General features: G+C 42.4%; 2 protein-coding genes across 3 annotated transcripts in view; one reads left to right on the forward strand and one right to left on the reverse strand.

The window, feature by feature from the left end:
* Positions 1-17,100, reverse strand: part of ATM (ATM serine/threonine kinase) — a 96,974-nt gene extending 79,874 nt beyond the window's left edge. Inside the window, exons 1-4 of the mRNA XM_063430122.1 lie at positions 17,063-17,100; positions 13,537-13,630; positions 2,327-2,439; positions 1,038-1,183 (exon numbers count right to left, since the gene is read on the reverse strand). Coding sequence (XP_063286192.1) covers positions 1,038-1,183; positions 2,327-2,439; positions 13,537-13,608 — 331 coding nt within the window. The 5' untranslated portion in view covers positions 13,609-13,630; positions 17,063-17,100. The remainder of the gene's footprint in view (positions 1-1,037; positions 1,184-2,326; positions 2,440-13,536; positions 13,631-17,062) is intronic.
* Positions 17,101-19,629: 2,529 nt separating this feature from the next.
* Positions 19,630-20,691, forward strand: part of LOC134571651 (protein NPAT) — a 31,200-nt gene continuing 30,138 nt past the window's right edge. For both annotated transcript variants that reach the window (XM_063430135.1, XM_063430144.1), the window contains exon 1: positions 19,630-19,705. In XM_063430135.1, coding sequence (XP_063286205.1) covers positions 19,669-19,705 — 37 coding nt within the window. In that variant the 5' untranslated portion in view covers positions 19,630-19,668. The remainder of the gene's footprint in view (positions 19,706-20,691) is intronic.

Below are 20,691 nucleotides of genomic sequence, written 5' to 3' on the forward strand. Positions count from 1 at the left end.
ATTCTTATGATGTTCAGTCAGCCTAGACTTATATTTCCCATGATGCTTTAAGAGACTCATGGGAAATTTAGTACACAAACAAGCGTAGTGCAAGCTAGTCGATACTGTGCATCAACAGTGTGTAAGTGAGCATAGACATAGAATATGACGGCAGATAAGAACCATTCAGCCCATCTAGTCTGCCCAGTTTTCTAAATACTTTCATTAGTCCCTGGTCTTATCTTACAGCTAGGATAGTCTTATGTCTATCCCACGCATGCTTAAACTCCTTTACTGTGTTAACCTCTACCACTTCAGCTGGAAGGCTATTCCAGGCATCCACTACCCTCTCAGTAAAGGAATACTTCCTGATATTATTTTTAAACCTTTACCCCTGTAATTTAAGACTATGTCCTCTTGTTGTGGTAGTTTTTCTTCTTTTAAATATAGTCTCCTCCTCCTGTGTTGATTCCCTTTATGTATTTAAATGTTTCTATCAAATCCCCCCTGTCTCGTCTTTCCTCCAAGCTATACATGTTAAGATCCTTTAACCTTTCCTGGTAAGTTTTTTCCTGTAATCCATGAACCAGTTTAGAAGCCCTTCTCTGAACTCTCTCCAAAGTATCAATATCCTTCTGAAGATACGGTCTCCAGTACTGCGTACAATACTCCAAGTGAGGTCAATGTGAGTATTTTATAAACATGTTGAAAGTTTTGGCCATGCATTAAAAGGGAATAGGCATCTTTCTTTGCAGGTTCATTTAACAGTACTTTTATGCTATATTATTTTATTTTTGTAAAACTCTAACTTTAATTATAAATAAATGGAGCACTGACACATTAGGTTTAATATAGATCATGTTTTTCTTTTTAGTTTAAATGTGTCTCTTTCTATGCAACATGGAAATTGAGAATTACAACTTCTGCTAGTATAGGAAGAGTCTATCGACATCGACAATGGTCTAAAAGTAACAATTTGTTGACTACATAATAAATTAAGATTTTTAATTGTGATATATTATTCCTTTAGAGAGGGCTTAACATTGTGGTCAACTCACGTTTATTGGCGCATCGGATGAAATATTTCACTAGACTGCTGATATCTTGCATTTTTTTCTGACGTGCGGTTTGCGTGGAATGAGACACATTTGCCTTGGCAGATTTAAGGCTTTCTGTTTCTTTGTGGATGTATTTCTGCAAGAACCTGCACAGATGACATAAATTAGTTCAATAAACACACTAGATCCCAATCTCAAGTGAATACTAAACTGAGAGCCGTAACATATGATTTGTGGAATACCAAGTAAAGGAGTAGGAAACATCCTTCTTTGATTAACTAAAACTTCCAATGTGATAAGCTGCTTATAACAGCTTCTACAGCTGAATTAATAAAATAAAGTGAAATTGACATAAACTGTCAGTATTGCACAGATAAAGAAAACCTATCCTGACAGTTGTAGGTTTGCAGTTTTCTAACCATTTGGCTTGACTAACTTTATACCATTAAGTCTTTCTTCTTTAAAAATTATAAAAAGCTCATATTTTAATTTATTTCCATTAGCCGCGTTTCTTGCTGAGAGCATCCTTCACGTTTACAGTGGGTGTTGAACTTCCATATCCCGTTTGGGAAGCACAGACAGGTTAAAAGTTCCCAGCACTACACATTGGCTTTGTGTAAATAAAACTGATCTGTCCTCTCTCTCCAATTCTCAGATTACCTGCCCAAAGCTGCTGCAATAAATCATTCTGGATGTTTATCTCCTCACTCCATGCTGCACTCACACAGAGCCTGCTCCTCCTCCCTATCTTCCCTTGCAGTTATTGCTTTCCTTCAGAGTGAATTAAAGCAGAAGAAATGCCCAGAGGAGGGTTCCCCTGATAATAGACATGCAACATTCTTATCTCTGTGCTGATCAACAGAGGTTCAGTACAGATTGAACTGACAGAGGAGGGGAAATTAGCTGTTTTTCAACCTCAAGTTTTAGAGAAATCCAGACATTTCCAACAATTTTGCTAGCGCAATGTATAGATGAAATTTTATTCTCTATCCATTAAGATTAATGGGACACCCCAGAAACTATAGGTCCAATTATAACTTGCTGAAACGCTTTTAGTCTGAAGGAAGGTATTTTTTTTTTCCATGTTTCGTTTTTATTGTTTTACGTAGGAAATAAAGACTTAGGGGGTACAGAAGGGAAGAGGGAGGGGGACAAGTACATACATATTCCAAAAAAAAGATGCAATTACAGTGGATAGGCATCACATACAGGTGTTACATGCGGTTAGTATTGCACAGTGAAGGAAGGTATTAACGTTAACAAAAAATATTATCAGAAAGAAGACTCACCTGAAGACAGTGTCCCAGTTGAGCTGTTTTCCATGCCGGGAGTCAGAATTATGATCTAACTGCTTAACGGTCTCTGGATCTCGAAGAAGACGCCTAAACTTATCAATTTCTTTCTGAAATTAGAGTAAGATCAATACAGTTTTGGGTAAAAAAAAAAAAAAAAGATGAAATAATATGACCACGCAAAACGTTGTTAAGCAATTCTTTTACATTAGTTGAGGAGATACAAAAGCTTTTTTGCAGTCTCTGCTGACGTAGACCATGTGTAGGCAACCTTCAGAACTCCAGATATTAAGGACTGCATCTCCCAAAATGCTGGCCAACCATCAGGGCAGATGTACTCCACAACATCTGCAGTGCTGAAGGTTGCCTACCCCTGAAGTAGACAAATTCAAAGTGCTGAAATACGCAATACTTGGCATCTCAAAACAGAGGGGCATTGTCTGAGGTGAACATCAAATTGCAAAATTCACAGCCAAACTGTAACTACACCAAAGTTTGAGTCATTTTAAAATCAGAAATTTATACTTCAGTTTTGCAATTCGAATTTCAGTTCAGTTCAGTGGAACTGGAGAATGCCTTGCTTTGCCCTCACAAATTCGTGAGTTATTGTCGACGCAGAACAACTGACACATGATGATGGGAGTCTGACCTATTCAAATTCAGCTCATCATTGGATAGGGTGATATACATTAATAAGTAAATACAGTTATTCCATAAAGAGAACTCTAAGTATCTTAACCACTTCAGTGGTTTGTAACAGAAAAGATTTCTCTAGCTGTCTAACCTCACTGACAGCGGACAGCTAGAGAAATCTTTTCTGTAACAAACTATCCACATCAATCCTAGCCGGTCCCTGTGGTTAATTCAGAATAAGGATAACAATTCTGCTGGTAATATTTTTGCATACCGTTCCTGGCTTGTATTTTTAGTATTTTTTTAGATATTTAATATGTTTAATAAACTTCGTGTTATTTTCACTTTTTTAATTTATTTGATTTATGTGTTTTTTTAAGCATTACCTAATTCTATTGCACTATAGAAAGCAGTTCCACATACTGTATTTCTATTTCATATGGTTTATATATTTTTCTATAAAGTATAATATTTGGTGTATACTCTACTTATTCTGCTTCTAGCAGATTTAAAGACGTACACACCACATATAGTTGTGATACCATACACAGTTGCGACACTCAATTTTATTGTGTTATAGGAAACAGCTACTAATACTGTCTTTCTACATGGTTTATGTGGCAAACCTAGCCCCTTCTGAACTATATTCATTGCAGGTTGTCCGTAGGCTGAATGTATAACGTGTCCCGTTGACTGTATGTGTATTGTACTGTGACCGTTCGCATGCTGGCAGCCGTATGCCGCCAGCATACAAAGCATTCGTACGACGAAACACGGCTATCCTGGCCATTCGCCGTACGAATGTGGACTCCCCAGGTAGACCACACATTCACAGGTCGTGTGGCACCAATTAACCGATTGCAACATTGTTGCAATCGGTAATTAAGGGCTCTCCTAGGTGGCCGTCGATCCACTACCGACCATGCGGCGGTCGGCCATCTTGGATCCTTTGTCTCTGCAGCGGTGTTCGGTCGTCGAGAGCCTGGAACTGAAAACGGCTACTCAGTGATCCGAACACCGCTGGACTTCCAGAGCGTTCGGGAGTACCGCGTTCGGTACATTATGTGTCCCGTACTTATTCGGTACTTTTAAACTCACCTTGATGTTTAAATGTATTATGTGCGGCGTTCGGTCAATTCAGCTGGGATCGGAGCGGTATTCTCACAAAGTATGCGCCCCGACCCCAGCTATCTACCGAACGTTCGGTTATTCTAAAGTACCGAATATTACGGGAATTATGTATTTTAATGTCAATTGTCGGTTTTGCTGCACGAGGGGATAATCCACTTAATCGTCCATTTTAGTGGGAGTATCCTTCTCGTGCAGCGATGCCTGTTGGGAAAGTCACAATGCATGTTGGGAGAAATCCCCTGGAATATCTGTATGGAAACCCCTTGCATGGGGAACTGCATAAATACGCTGCTTGTGAATAAACCGAGTTAGTTGACTCCCAAACTGTGTTTCGTCCGGTTATTGGGAGGATTGGGGATATTGCCTTGCTTTCTACTCTGACTGTGGATTTCCTGAAGATACCAACGGATATCGTGGACTAATATACTGCATTCCGTTACAGTTTATATCTTTTTGCACAAAGTATAACATTTGGCGTGTACTCCACTGATTCTGTTTCTAGCAGATTTAAAGACGTACACACCACACATAGTTGTTGCACCTTTTTCCTGGAATACTTGATCTACTTTTATTTTAATATTGGTACTATTATATTCGATTTTTATACCAGTGATATTGCATTAAATAGCCATTTCTGGTGAATCAGCTCCTGGATCAACTACACCAAACTTAGGGTTACTTCCACTACTGTATTTCCTTAGACAGGTTTTTTTGGTGAATTCCTGTCTGTATCCAGTTTTGAGCAATTCACTACAAGTCAGACTCTCTCATCACTGTGTGTTGCAGTAGGCATACCAGACCAATCCAATATTTAAAGGTACACTATAGTCACCAGAACAACTACAGCTTATTTAATTTGTTCTGGTGAGTAGAATCATTCCCTTCAGGCTTTTTGCTGTAAACACCGTCTTTTCAGAGAAAATGCAGTGTTTACATTACAAGTGATAACTTCACTGGCCAATCCTCAGATGACTGTTAGAGATCCTTCCTGGGTCATGGCTGCCTAAAATGCATCCAAACATTCAGTGTCTCCACCCTCTGCATGCAGACACTGAACTTTCCTCATAGAGATTCATTGATTCAATTAATCTCTGAGTAGATGCTGACTGGCCAGGGCTGTGTTTGAATTGTGCTGGCTCTGCCCCTGATCTGCCTCCTTGTCAGTCTCAGTCAATCCTATGGGGAAGCATTGTGATTGGATCAGGATGCCACTTCTAATGATGTTAGCAGACTGCTTGTTTTTCTGAGGCAAACAGCATGCAGAGCTACAGCTTCACACTTGAATACAAGTAAGATTTTTCTATATTTATGGAGGCATGAGGGGCCCAGGGAGGCTAGATGGTGGTTTTAACACTATAGGGTCAGGAATACATGTTTGTGTTCCTGACCCTATAGTTATCCTTTAACACGCACATTTTAAACATATTAGAGGCCATTAATCCATAACAAACAATAAACCTAGACCTACATCCAAACCCATAGGTACAGTAATTTTGAATTTACGGATCCACTCAGTCTCCCTCATGCTAAAGTCTTTTCTATATTGCCTCCCCTCCAATGAGGAGATATAACATCTATGCCAATGCAAATGAAATTTTGAAAGTTAAAATCTTTGCAATTGCCACAATGGTTAATTATTTCTATTAATACCACTAAAATGTTCTAAAAATCTAACATGCAACTTTCTAATAGTGCGGCCAACATATCGGATGCTGCATTTGCACTGTAATAGATATTATAAGTATTTTGTCTGACAGTTAATGAAGTGTTTAATTCTAAAATTTTCTTTAGTGACTGTACTTTTAAACTTTTTAGAAGCTTGAAATTTCCATGTGCTGCAATGGCCACACTTAAAAAAGCCTTTTGGTTTCTCGCTTAAAAAATGTTTTATTTCATTTGTGGATTTTATTTTGGGTAATGTACTAGGTGCTAAAATAGATTTTAGATTTTGTGTCTTTATATATAGTGGCTTACAAGCTCTTTTGCACAATTTAGGAGTACTTCTAATTATGCCATTTTTTTTTGAGTGTGATTTTAACTTTTTTTTATGATATTATTTGTTGTCAATAAATTACTATACTACGATTATATTTTTTTCTTTATCATTTATCATCCGAGTGGTAATTATTGTGTGATTGTGGCGCCCTATCTTTTATTTATATCCTGTGTGATTATATATTGGACACAAAAAAAGCTGTTATAACTAAAAAAAACAAAGCATCACAAATAAAAATTTAAACGGCACAAACCAGCACAAACGTAGCACTAACCAACCAACCCGGTTTCATGTCTTTTGGCTGCTGTAGGGGGGTTGGGTGACCTTTATTAAATCATTAATAACTCAAAAAGGGGGGGGGCGTGGTCTGCAGCCGAGCGAGCTGGACGTGTCTGGCTAGAGCTCCGCTGTAGCCACGGTGCCAACAGCATACAAAAGCTGAAATTCGACTTTATTCTGACCTACCAGTACGGTGACCGAGATGGACAAACGGACCCAGAGAAAGCAGGTGAAAAGAACCTCGGAAACAGTAACTTCGGTCCCCGAAATGTTTGCGGCTACACGCGCCGCGAGGCTGTCCACCCAAGATGGCGGACGGGACGGCATTGGAACGCCTCGCTCTCCTTCGAGCCCAGGAGGCAGTGCCGCTGCTGGGGCATCAGACACAGATACCCACCAAATATTAGCCAAGCTGTCGGAGGTGCGCACCTACCTGGCCACGGAAATCGTTCGAACCACAGCGGAGGTGAAGGCTGAGATTCAGGCCCTGGGCACGAGGACGGCGGCACTCGAACACCGGATGGAGTCTACTGTGCTGGCCCACAACGAATCCACCGCTCAAATTAACACCCTGACATCCCAACTGCAGATGGCTGCGGCTGCGATCGACGACCTAGGTAACAGGTCGCGACGGAATAATATCCGTCTCCGCGGCCTTCCGGAGCAGGAGGGGGAGGGGTCCCTCGTTGAAGTGGTATTTTTAAACCGCTTCTCCCTGATGTGCCGGAACATCTATGGCACATCGAACGGGCTCATCGTGCGCTTCGAGCCAGGAGAGCGGATGATAGGAGACCGAGGGACGTTATCATTAAATTCCTCTCCTTTCAGACAAAAGAGGCCTTAATGAAGCGGGGCAGAGAGGGCCCAATTACTTACAAGGGGACAGACCTTGCACTGTTTCAAGACCTGACCCCTGCCACCCTGCGGAAAAGGCGTGAATGGCGCCCTGTAACCGAACTCCTGCAGCAGGAATCCGTTAAATATGCATGGGGTCACCCTTTTCGGCTGCTGGCCTTCAAGAATGGCCGCACGAAAGTTCTGCATGCTGATGGCGATCCGGCGGCTTTCCTATCGGAGCTCGGGATTCGTCTTCCGGAGGCTTTCGCTGTTCTGAGGTCGTTGGCGGAGGTCCTTCCTGCCCTGCCTCGCGAGTGGTATACGGCGGGTGAATGATGTCGGTCCCCCTGGTGCGGCACTGGGTGAGATGTTGGCGGATCCAGGCGGTGAGCTTTTCTGGGTGGGCCCCTGTTGCTTGGGAGGGAGGATTGCGGGGGTCCCTTTTCCGTACCCATTTTTGTTTTTCCCCCGGGACCCGGGGGTCCCTTTTAAAGCCGCCCCGAGGCGGTTTCTATTTCGTTTTCATCGGGGGGGTTGCTGTGTTTGGGGTGGGCTAGGGGTTTCCCCCATACCCACATATATGCCTCTGTATCCCCGGCCGTCATTTTTGTTTTGGCCTTCGGACCATCTATGCCTATGTGACTCGGAGACGGGGGCGATCGGAAACAGGGTGGAGGAGGACTCCCTGATTGCCCCTGCAAGACCGTGGCGGCAACGGGCGTTCTCTTTTTTACGGTTAAAGCCTGTTATGGACTGTACTTTTGCTTCCCTATGCGGGGTGCCTCAGTTTTCGTTCTGGGTGGCGGGGGGGTGGGTCGATTGCTTTATAATATGCACTGCGGGATCATTTTTGCCGGGATATCCCCTTTGAACTTACTATGTGTATGACGCTCTGGGGGGTTGGAACCGGGGCATGGGGGGGAATCACGGCTTATCTCCCGGCCTCTTTTTAGCCGACCATTGCGGAGATATGGACCTTATGGCCAGTGCTTCCCCCCCCCTTTTTTTTCACTGTATGTATTATACTCCACTCCCCAGTTTAAGTTTGAGTTTAAGTTTTAAGCTTTAAAATCCGTGCCTACTCGAGTATGTCCCCCCCCGGATTATTCGTAGGGGGCGGTACTCCCTCCGGGGTTGCGGGAGGGCTTGGGTATTCCTTCTCCTTGGGTTGCTGTATGCCCCAGGCCTGCTATGGTCTACCATATTATTCCATGTAATGTTGTACTCTATAACCCGTTTTTAACCCACTCGCGGTGTCGGGATCTGGCGGTTGGGTTCCCACATCCCGGCATCCGTGCGGAGATTCTCCGGGGAGGGTGGTCCTGGTGTGCTTCGCTCCTTTTTACACAGCACGGGCCTCATAGATATCTGGAGAGCACACCACCCTGACAGCCGCGATTATACCTTTTACTCGGTACCCCACGATACCTACTCTAGAATAGACTCATTCTTAGTTAACTCCTATTCCGCATCCAGGGTTTCAGGAACTGCGATCGGCTCTATCACGTGGTCGGACCATGCGGAGGTCACGCTGACTCTGGATAAGTTGTGGCCTCCCCGTGGTCTTGGAAATTAAACACTTCTTTACTGCAGGACCCGGCCGTGGTGGAGACGGTTCGCAAGGAATTGCTCGACTATTTCGCGAGGAATGCGTCTGCGGACGTCCGACCGGCTACGGTGTGGGCCGCACATAAAGCAGTTAGCAGGGGTATATTGATTCGCTAGGCCACGCTGAAGAAAAAGCGTAAAGCACAATTATTGTCATCGCTATTGGAGGCATTGGGGAAAGCTGTTGAAAAGCATAAGGCTCTCCCATCACCAGACACTCTGGCGGACGTTCGGAAATTAAGATCCTCAATCCGCGACACGCTTGTAGACGAGACCGCCAGGGCCATAACATGGTCCAAAAGGACCTTTTACGAGAAATCTAATAAAATGGATACGCTACTGGCCAGGTCTCTCCGCCCGAGACAGGGACACTCGCATATCACAAGAATCAAAGACGCCTCAAGTAAGCTCTGCACGGACCCCACTGAAATTGCTAGGGTCTTCACGGAGTATTATACCAATTTATACAATCATTCCAACGGAACTGCTTCGGATCTTAAACGCGAAACGGACGATACCCGTGCCTTTTTGTCTCGCCTCTCCTTGCCAAAACTACGGGGTGAAGAATCTGCGGCCCTTGGAGCTCGCGTCTCCGCTGAGGAGATAGACGATGCGATTTCAATGCTGAAAGGCAACAAAGCTCCAGGTCCGGACGGTTTTGAGGGTAGCTATTATAAGGTTTTTCGTGAGGAGCTGGTTCCCTACTTGGAGTCATGGTTCAATTACCTCATGGGGGGTGGCGTTCCGGACCGGGATATGTCGTTGGCGGATGTGGTACTCCTACCAAAACCGGGCAAGGATGATCTCGTCCCTGGTAACTTTTGCCCAATTTCGTTGATCAATCACGACTCTAAGATCCTGGTGAAAATCTTGGCTAACCGACTAAACCCCCTATTAACTAAGTTGATACACCCAGATCAACACCCCGACAGTGTTTTTATCCCTGGACGCAGAAAAGGCCTTTGATAGGGTTAAATGACCCTATCTTTTTGAGGTTCTTCGACACCTCGGTATGCCGGACACGTTTATCACTGCTGTTCGGGCAATGTATACAGATGTTAAGGCACGGGTCCGTATAACGGGGGCGAAGGTGACGCCCTTTGGTCTGGGGAACGGTACCAGGCAGGGGTGCCCTTTGTCTCCCCTGCTGTTCGTCCTCTCCTTGGAACCTCTTCTACAGGAGATACGAAATAACCCAGATATCCATGGGATCTTGGTTAGGGACCAGCGGTATGTTGTGTCGGCTTTCGCCGACGACATATTGCTGACCCTGACGGATCCGCTTCAGTCAATGACGGCGCTGGCGGATGTCCTTGCTGCCTACGGTAAACTGGCTGGATATAAGGTAAACATGCCTAAATCTAGCGCACTACCTATCTGCATGACTGAACCTGACATAACCTCCATGGACACCACATATCGGATTCGCATAGCGAGAGACCATATTAAATACCTGGGGGTCTGGTTAACGGCGGACCCTACTCGTCTATACGCACAAAATTATGCACCTCTAATTCGCACCCTGATAACAGATATGGAGAAATGGCTAGATAAACCGATCTCTTGGATCGGCAGAATCCACTCGACGAAGATGAACATTCTCCCCAGGATTTTGTTCTTGTTCCAGGCACTCCCGGTCACAGTGACCAAATCTGACCTAAGCGCACTCCAACAGGCGATAGGGAGATTCATTTGGCAAAACAAAAGACACAGGATCTCCCGAAACGTTCTCTATAGGGCTAAGACGAGAGGGGGCTTGGGCCTCCCTAACTTATACTTTTACTACCTGGCAGCGCAGCTATCGCAAATAGCTTTATGGCATTCCCCTCCGGAGGAACGGCGGTGGGTAGACTTGGAATCGTCTCTCATGGGACCAGACTTGCCCCAATTTTTGATGTGGGTCCCTAGGGACCATAGGCCATCGACCCACATCGATTGCCCGGCCATTGCGAACTCCCTAAGGCTTTGGGACGCCACTTCCACCAAATATGGTTTATCACCCCGGCTTTCACCCCTAACTCCCTTTTTGAGAATTACAGCATTTACACCGGGACTAAACGCTAGGGATTTTGGGGGTATTGAGGGCGCGGGGGTACAGCGACTCTGCCACTTATATGAAGGTGGCTCTCTTATTTCATTCGACGAACTGAAATCCAGAGCTGCCTTGCGCCCCGCCGACTTTTTTCGCTACCTCCAGGTACGGAACTTTGCCCAGGCCCCTTTGATTAAGATTAGTGCACTGAGGCAGCTAACCTTCTTTGAATCTATGTGCCTCAAAGAACGGATCCCTAGGAGCCTCATCTCTATCCTGTATACTCACTTGAGCACACATACGACAGAATGGGGGGAACTCACTTACATATCTCAGTGGGAAGCTGATCTAGGCGAGGAACTGGAGGGCACCGATTGGCAGGAAATCTGGGAGGCTGCAGCCACTTCGTCTATCTGTGTCTCCATGCAGGAACAAGCATATAAGACCATCTTTCGGTGGTACACCACCCCGGTAAAGTTATATAAAATGCATAAAATGCCCACAGGCTTGTGCTGGAGAGGCTGCGGTCAGAGAGGATCGTACCTACACATGTGGTGGGAATGTTCCGAAGCACAGAAATTTTGGAAACTGGTGGTGGGGCTTTTAAAAGATATATTTGATAAAGAGCTTAATTTAGACCCTTGGGTGTTCCTCCTGGCCAGACCCATCGACAACTGGTCCAGAATGGAACAAAACTTATTGCATAAAGTGAACTTAGCAGCCAGGAGAGCCCTGGCCCAGGTGTGGCTCCATAGTGAGACCCCCCCGCTCGAGGTAGTCATACAAAAGATCAAAGATGCTTTCCTTATGGATAAGCTGACAGCGCGGGTCAGAGGCACCATTAAAAAATTTGACAAGGTCTGGGCCCCGTGGGTGGACAGCGGAATGGGGGATTAAGGGGTGAAGGGACAGGATCGCCCCCCGGACCTCCGCTTGTGATGTCATCTCGTTAGCCACACACCACTCTCTCGTTCAGGCCTAAGTTAAGGGCCTCGCGAGACCCCGCCGAGTAGGTCCTACCTTGTAGCCCACGACTTGGGCGCCCTGATCTCCACCACAACCCGCAGCCTTAGTAAGTTTAGCTCACGGAACCTAATCATTGTGATTGTATGCTATACTGTATTGTACCTCCCCCTCCCATCACTCACCCTCCTGTCTCCCTTCCTCATGGACTTCCTATCCTTTTTCTATACTACTCCTTTCTACCGTCTTTATCCTTTTTACGTTCATCTCCAGTTACACCAGGAAAATCCTTACTATATTCCCTCTTTGGAGGACACAGCCCAAGTAGTGCTTTGGACAGCAACACGCACGCGTATTGCTATACTGAATTTGGTGGCACCCACATATGATACGAGTTTATCTGGATAACATGTGCTGAGTGGTCTCACCTACTGGATCGGAACTAATAGGTTTCTTGGGCGAGAGCTCATACTAGATATTCCGAAGCTTGGGTTACACATAGGCCTGACAGGTGTACAGGGGATGACTGATTTATTCTTATTTCACTAAAAGATAAAAAAAAACAAGGTGTACAACCATAACATTTTACACACCTATGGCTACGGAACACTTATTTGTTATGAATACTTCAGATTGATCTTCACTCCTACTATCCTTAGCATAAATGCTTTCAATGCTTGTACTTATTGTTGTTCTCAGTGTTCTTATATCTGATAATGTATCGCTGTATTATGTGTTATTTCCTATTGTTTCCACATGCTTGTGGTTTCGTGCCTTGTAACAAATAAATAATTAAAAAAAAAATAATAACTCAAAAATGAAATGAGATAGAACGGAGATTTAAATGGCACAAACCAGCACAAACGCAGCACTAACCAACCAGCCCGGATTCATGTGTTTTGGCTGTTGTAGGAGGGATGGTTGACCTTTGGTGGCCTTTATTTAATCGCTAATTATCTTAAAGGATCAATATAGGGTCAGGAACACAAACATGTATTCCTGACCCTATAGTGTTAACACCACCATCTAGCTCCCCTGGGCCCCTCATGCCTCTATAAATATAGTAAGAATCTTACTGTATTCAAGCCTGAAGGTGTAACTCTGCATGCTGTTAGACTCAGAAAACAAGCTGTCTGTTGTCATCATCAGAAGTGGTAGCCTGATCCAATCACAATGCTTCCCCATAGGATTGGCTGAGACTGACAAGGAGGCAGATCAGGGGCAGAGTCAGCATGATTCAAAGACAGCCCTGGCCAATCAGCATCTTCTCATAGAGATAAAATTGAATCAATGAATCTCTATGAGGAAAGTTCGGTGTCTGCATGCAGAGGGAGGAGACACTGAATGTTTGGATGCATTTTAGGCAGCCATGACCCAGGAAGGATCTCTAACAGTCATCTGAGGAGTGGCCAGTGAAGTTATCACTAGGCTGTAATGTAAACACTGCATTTTCTCTGAAAAGACGGTGTTTACAGCAAAAAGCCTGAAGGTAATGATTCTACTCAGCAGAACAAATTCAATAAGCTGTAGTTGTTCTGGTGACTATAGTGTCCCTTTAATAATAAAAGCAGTACAAATATTAATTTATCCAGCACAAACGTAGCACTAACGAAATTCATTGGATTTTTTTTATTTGTGCCGTTTGTAGGGGGGCCAGCTTCACACAGCCAGCATTCTGGCATCTATGATAAATAAAGAGACTAATGAAAAATATCTATAAAATGGTACCCGTCGTTCAGTTGCCTTGTCAGTTTCAAGTTGTCGACAGCAGAGGAGAAGCTCATGCAATGCAAGACTCATGGTGACCTGGGCAGAGCAGGAACTACACAGAGAAAGAAAATTAGTTTTTACATGTCGCACATATGTTCATGAAAGCACAAAAAGTTAAATAATCTACCTACAGGAAGGTGGATTCATTTACCGGTATATTGAAGAATGGCTGGTGCAAGATTAAAGGGAAACAAACCTTCAGCGACTGAGATTGTGAATACTATTTTACATATCCCTATATTAAACAATATGCATTTGTGAGACGTTAAAAATGTAAATGAGATGTAGAAATCTGCACATTTATCCTCCAATTGAATGCCTCCATCTTAGCTTCCTGTCAGTTATTGTTATAAGCTCTGTCTTTTGCTCTTGAAAGTAGTCACAAGTTACAGACGATTGTCAATGTTATATTCAACGCTGCAAGTTCCATATGGAGAATGTTTGGACATTACAAAGCATATATTACAGAATGTAAGAAATATCACAGGGCAGAAACTTTCAAGTCCTACGCAACTAGACAGGCTGAAACATGACTTGGCAATGCAAGCTTGGATGGTCCACAGAACACTCAATAGGGGCATTGCTTCCACACAATACAGTCTATAGGAGGGATAGGCAACCTTCGGCACTCCAGATGTTTTGGACTACGCCTCCCATGATGCTTTGCCAGCAATATAGGTGTAAGAGCATTATGGGGGATGTATTCCACAACATCAGGCGTGCCAAGGATTGCCTATTCCTGGTCTAGACGGTAAGTGGAACTTTGAGTCCTGAATACAGTATCGAAACTGCAATGAAGCACTCGTCAAGTCCATAAATGTAATCAGTAGAAAGATATAAATCCAGAGTGGCAATATTTCAAGGTGACCACTGACAATGGGTGTAGACACTGTAGCTTTAATTCATCCCATTCCAATTATAAATAACATTGGAAATGGCTTAACAGAATAAGGGAATATTATCCCATAGTTGTCATAATTCTCCTGGATAAATCCAGAGCAGCATTGGATTTTGTTTTCATTTTAACTCCCTAAAGAAGTAGGCAACCTTTGGCACTCCAGATGTTGTAGACTACATCTTTCCTGATATTATGCCAGCATTATGGATGTAAGAGTATTATAAGAGATGTAATCCACAACTGGAGTTGCAAAGGATTCTTATCCATGCCATGCGTAATGTTGCAATGGATTAGCCAGGAATAAGGAAAACGCATCAAAACTTACTGAAATGTTCTTTTTCTGGATGCATCCATGACAGCATGGAATTCCACCCTTTTCTGTATAGGATATTGTCACAAAGTAAGACTGGGCATCATTAAGAGGTATATTTATAATTTTAATGTCCTCTTCTAAACAGCTAAATGGGCAGAGCTAAACCACAAGTAATGCTCCTGTGGATTAGAAGAATGATTTTAAAAAACTGGCCTTGTGTAGAATTATTGCTATGATTTTGTCTGTGGAGTCATTAAGGCAACCACATACTCTTTACTGAGCAATTAATGTCTAATGGTCACATAGGATCCACAGAATATTTGTTTATATTATCAGAAAACAGCTGTCAGAAAAACTGGACAAAGTATTCCCTTTACAAATCTTCAAGCTGCAAATAATTTTTTTTAAGGGTTTTTTCTTTTCATTCCCCAGTAACAAGTAAAGGAGAGACAATGTACTTTCAAAGGCTTTAACATGTAAACACTGTTCACTGCACACACCACCAGAAAATCCAACTAATGGAGGTAATCACAGAAGGCCTACTAGGAGGCATTAGCTGATGGCCAACATTCTCTAATACTGTTTTTTATAGAAATTTGTTGGTAAGTGACCAACACAAAAGAAGCGATTGATTGACTGTCATGAGTAAATGTCTACTGCCCCCGACGCATGCAGTAAGCTGCTTCAAGGCGAAATGGTACCCAGGAGCCTCTGCTGGCAATTGGATTTCTTTATTCTTCCCTGGCTCAATGGCAACAGGATAGAATCGGGTGGAAACTGAATTAAGATTGCATCCTGTCCCTAAATGTATTTATTCCAGTATAAACCCACTTCTTCATAAAAGCGTATCAATTAAACTGTTAATAGCTCCCAACTGATTCCTCTTCTGCAACCGTCATTAGTCTAATACTATCCTTACCTTTTTGTGTCACTTTACCCCACTCCCTCTAGCATGTAAGCTCATTGAGCAGGGGCCTCAACCGCCTCTGTTCCTGTGTGTCCAACTTGTCTGGTTACAACTACATGTCTGTTCGTCCACCCATTATAAAGCGCTGCAGAATTTGATGGCGCTATATAAATAACATAATAATAATATATTCATGGTTTTTCACTAAAGGGAATTCAAAGTGAATTTCACCTTTAATGCCAAATTAGCCGAACAGGTAAGGGGCAGGCTCTGAAAAGCTGTGGCCTTAAACTTTAAAGAGACTAAAGTAAAATCGGTCAAACTTAAATTGTGTTTTATTATGCAATTAGAACAGCCTATTTCTAGTGTCAAAGGCTACTATGTTCTCTTGATACAGTCATGGAAGCAGACACTCCGTTGACTTCTGAATGCATTTGTTTCACTAGGCTACAGCAGATAATAGCGTAGTAAAAATCAAATGTTAAAAAGCGTAAAGCGGCAAATTCATACATTCAGGCATTACAGTTGGGGCAATTATTGATAACATTAGATTAATCAATAAATACATATAAGCCATCTGTTTAACTTTTCTGTTTTCCAAATTTCACAATATGATTCTCAAAAATCGTATTTCAGGAAGATAGACTTTTTTTTTTAGTAATAATATATTTTTATTTATTTATTTGCTCATACACTTTATGGTTTGTTCACAGTACTATATTATTATTTACAAAAGCAAAACAGGCTTGCAAGCTTTAACCTTTTCAACACACATGTCCCAATAATTAATTCAAATTCAAAGCTTATTTATCTTTTTAATAGTAACAAGTTAAGCAAACACATGACTTCTCTGTACAAGGAAGCATATTAAATGTCAAACTCCCGAGTGTCCAGCTCAGCATAACAAGAATGAAAACTACACAAGAATCTAAAATATCAAATGCAATCGTGAAGGCAAGAGTTCTTTGCAATTGACCCTTTAACATCTAATATTTCTTAGCAAACGAGATACCAGTGTAGCTTAGTAAACACAGCAACACCATACTGTATATATGTTAAACTAAACAAACAACACAAAATAACAACTTTAGTAAAAATAAATAAATGTAAAAAATATTAGTTACTCAACATATAGTCAATAAGAATGTATTAAACTAGAGATGACTGCACTGAAGTGATTACTTATACATACATGTATATAATATATATATATATATATATATATATATGCCTGCAGCCTACTCTGTAAAAATTCACACAAGCTCCTTGTAGGCATATTGCACACTAACACATCATTTAAACATTTTGTGTTGTCTGCCTTGGAACCCTTGCCCGGTTCTATTCACCCTGTTGCCCTAATAACTACCTTGACAAGTTCCAGTGCTCCTGCCTCCTCCACGCTTTCTGCTGTGTCACATTCTAATCCGTCCGGCAGAAACACTTTCACTTTTTACTTTCAGTTCCGTTTTTGTCTTCTGACTGTGACATAAACAATATTAGTGTAATGTGCATTAACTTCCATAACTACCAACTCTGCACCAACTTTTCCTCTTCTAATAAGCTATATAAAAAAACACACAACACATTTAGTAGGTTTAATAAAGCTACACAAATTATGATTATCATTATTTATGTTAAATTTGAATTATTGTTATCAGTAATATCTATTAACAATATTAAATATAATATGAGGGATGTAATTTTGCATGTTATGCTTATTTGTTAAACTGGTGCAAGAAAACTGCAAACTACCTGACACAAAATAATAAATCATGTGAAAATACAAAATCATCCAATTAATTCAAATATATTTATATTTATATATTATTCGCAATAGCCAAACTGGAAGCTTTTTGATTTTTGACCCTAACTTTTATTTTAACCTAAAATTTTAAATTCACTTTGACTTCTTGACAATTCTCAATTTTGTGAAAAACACAGATTGATTAGTTCCACGGAAAGTTCAGAAAAACCCATCTCGCTTCCTTAGAGAGAAAGATTCTGTAAAGGTGCTGTGTTTATCAGAGTGAACAATCATTACAGGGCCTCTATAAGTGGTGCCAAGTTTAATGTCACTTTTAGGATTAGTGAGTACATCGTGTTTACAGGTACCAGGTGTCAGAAGATATGGGGCCATAGAGGAAGCTATGCCATGTGAATTCTATTATTTAGAGTGATTTTCCAAATTTCAACAAAACAGAGTGATGTTTTCAACATAATGGGAAAATGCCTTTTCCCCTCATGAATGGCATTCAGATTTCATTTTGGATTAACGTGCTGCTACCCGCTGTCTGTGAAAACTGGTTGTTGTTGTTTTCTTGTCATCTGAGGTGTCCAGCTTCCACCCCTTTCTCAATGATGTCACACGGGGGAGCATCATTTCCCTATTGAGTGTACAAGTACTTGTACACAATATACAGTCTGTTTATGTCATTTAACTCAGTTTTCTTGTAAGGTGTTCTGAGTATACACCCAGCACAACTCCTGCATGTCCAGGAGGCCTACTCCATGTACGTACTTGAATATCTCAATGAGGAAGCAAATGGACCTTCCAGTTACATAGTGTTATGCGGTACATGATGGGCCTTGTAAGTCATGCTTTATTCCCACTGCTGCCCTGCCTATATACAATTCATACGTTGCCTGAGAGAAATATATTAGTTAATCACAGTAGGGATCCCAAAGAACCAATAATTGAATTTCTAACAGCAGCATTATTGACGTACTGACCCAAAAGGTTTAAGAAGTAGAAACACGTCCCTCTAGGAATATACCCACTTTATTACTGCAGCATATTTTGCCTTTAGGGCAGGGTTCAGCAAAAATGAGGTGCATTTTCCTTGCATGTGAGGCTTCCAGACCCAAACCAGTTGGGGCTGATCTTAAAGAGGTTCCATTTGGACCTCTTCAGATATCTGCTAGTTCCCAAATGCAATGGGCGGTAACAAGCAGTCTTTAATTCACTTGTTGCAGCTCTGAGAGGAACAGATCTCAAATCACTTGCTCCCAGTGATTGTGAAGGAGAAATTGTGCAGGAGGAGAACAGCCAGCTAATGCACCAGCCCTTGCCCTGGCCAGCCCGGTCCCACTGGACTTTAGGGTGGCCATCCTCCCGCTGCTCAATGGTAAACAATAAGGCAGGTGCATAAAAATAACAGCATTGTCAATGTGCGGGTGTAGTTGTGCGTTGTACGGTGTGTGTGTGTGTGTGTGTGTGTGTGTGTCTTGCAATTTGTATCTAGTAGTGGGATTGTATGTGAGTAGCATTGTGTGTGAGTATGGCAGTGTCTGTGGCAATATGTAACTGCGTGCCCCAACAGTGTGTATTTGAGGGATACCACAAAGTGCTCACGCACATACACATTGCAACACTGCCAACTTATGCACAAATACAACCCTACAAAGCAGATGCAGAACAATGATATATAACACAATCAGCATTCGTCAACATACACACAAATTAATTAAAAAAAAAGAAAAATAGGAGTGGCACACCAAGGGATTCCAAAGTCCTCAAAGTATGCCTGCCCCTTAAAATATTACTGTCATTGTCTTTACAGTATCCTGTCAAATAAACGCTCCACTGCGCAGTTTTGGCTTAAGCCAATATCAAACTGATTAAACAAACTAACATCATGCTATGGTATTTGATGGTTTGGGGACCTTTGCTATCAGTTTATGTGCTGAGGATGTGATAATTTAATAACTTTATGACAGTAGAGACCTCTTTCTACAGTCTACACTCTAGTAAAAGGCCTCACATTTGTCACCCCCTATACACATATTTCCCACACTATCTTTGTCTCTCACTTCTGCCACCCGGAACTAATAAGAAGTGCGCGCAGAGAGTCGGATGACATTCGCGGACGGACCCGGACAGCGCGGGAGAGCTGGGGGGGACAGATTGTTGTTGCTGTAGTTAGAGGGAGACGGACCCTCCTGGGGTGGACATGACAAGTTGAGCTTGGGGCCATGTTGCTCCCGTCCGACGTGGCCCGGCTGGTGCTGGGTGAGTATGAACTATGAGCAGGCAGGGACCCCCGCCATGGGATGTCAGCATTATGTAGCACCCAATGGTACCTGGCTGGGGCTGGACAGCATTCTGGTACCAAAGATATGGATTACTGCGTCTTCCCATCATCCTCAGCCACCATAAAGAATGCCTGAGCATCATGGGAAACCTGGTACCCACAATACCTTGCGTGCCATTGGTTATCCAGCACTGGCCTTGGTGCTAACTGCAATACTAGCCCCTCCTATGTGTTGGCACCAAAGTCGGTGCTGAGACTGGTGGGGGCACAGTAGTAGCTTTGCTGGGAATTAGTTGTCCAGAGTTCATATCTCTTATCTGCTCCAGAGTTCTATTTTGAGAACTTATTGTTGTGTTACAGCTGTTGCCCTTGTGTTTTTTTATTTTGTGTGTGTTGGTTTTATTGTGGTTACGTTTGCACAAGTTTGACACTGCAAATTTAGCAAATTTTCAAGATTTATGCGTCTCCCCTGTTGGATCTGAAACTTTTTTCACAATGTTACTTATTTTTTGTATTCTATGCACTGCCCTGTCTTGCGCACTATGGTATGTTTTGTTTTTTCTTTTTTTCTTTTGTTAGCATGTATTGTAGATTTGAACACTGTTCACTAATTTAAATAATATATATTTGGAAAGATTGGTCCATCTGATTGGGTATGGTCAACTTGACATGTAAACTCTTTGCAAACATTGTTGTGTGTTTGTTTTTTTTTGGGGGGGGGGGGGGGGGTTTAACTCCCTTCTTTTGACCCACTCACTAACAGGGCAAATTTCAGGCAATGGGTAGTTAGACTCCAAAATGATCCTGTGCTGACTTGATATTACCAGGCATTTTTAAGATTCTATCATTGTCATGTATTGTCCAGAAATACAATTCATTATTGGACACAAAGTCGTATTAATTTAGCGGATGCACCCTAAACCGTGTAAAGAGAAATATCCTCCAAATTACATTTAATTTTTTT

The sequence above is a fragment of the Pelobates fuscus genome, chromosome 1, assembly GCF_036172605.1.
Source record: "Pelobates fuscus isolate aPelFus1 chromosome 1, aPelFus1.pri, whole genome shotgun sequence".
In the NCBI taxonomy this organism is placed as follows: Eukaryota; Metazoa; Chordata; class Amphibia; order Anura; family Pelobatidae; genus Pelobates; species Pelobates fuscus.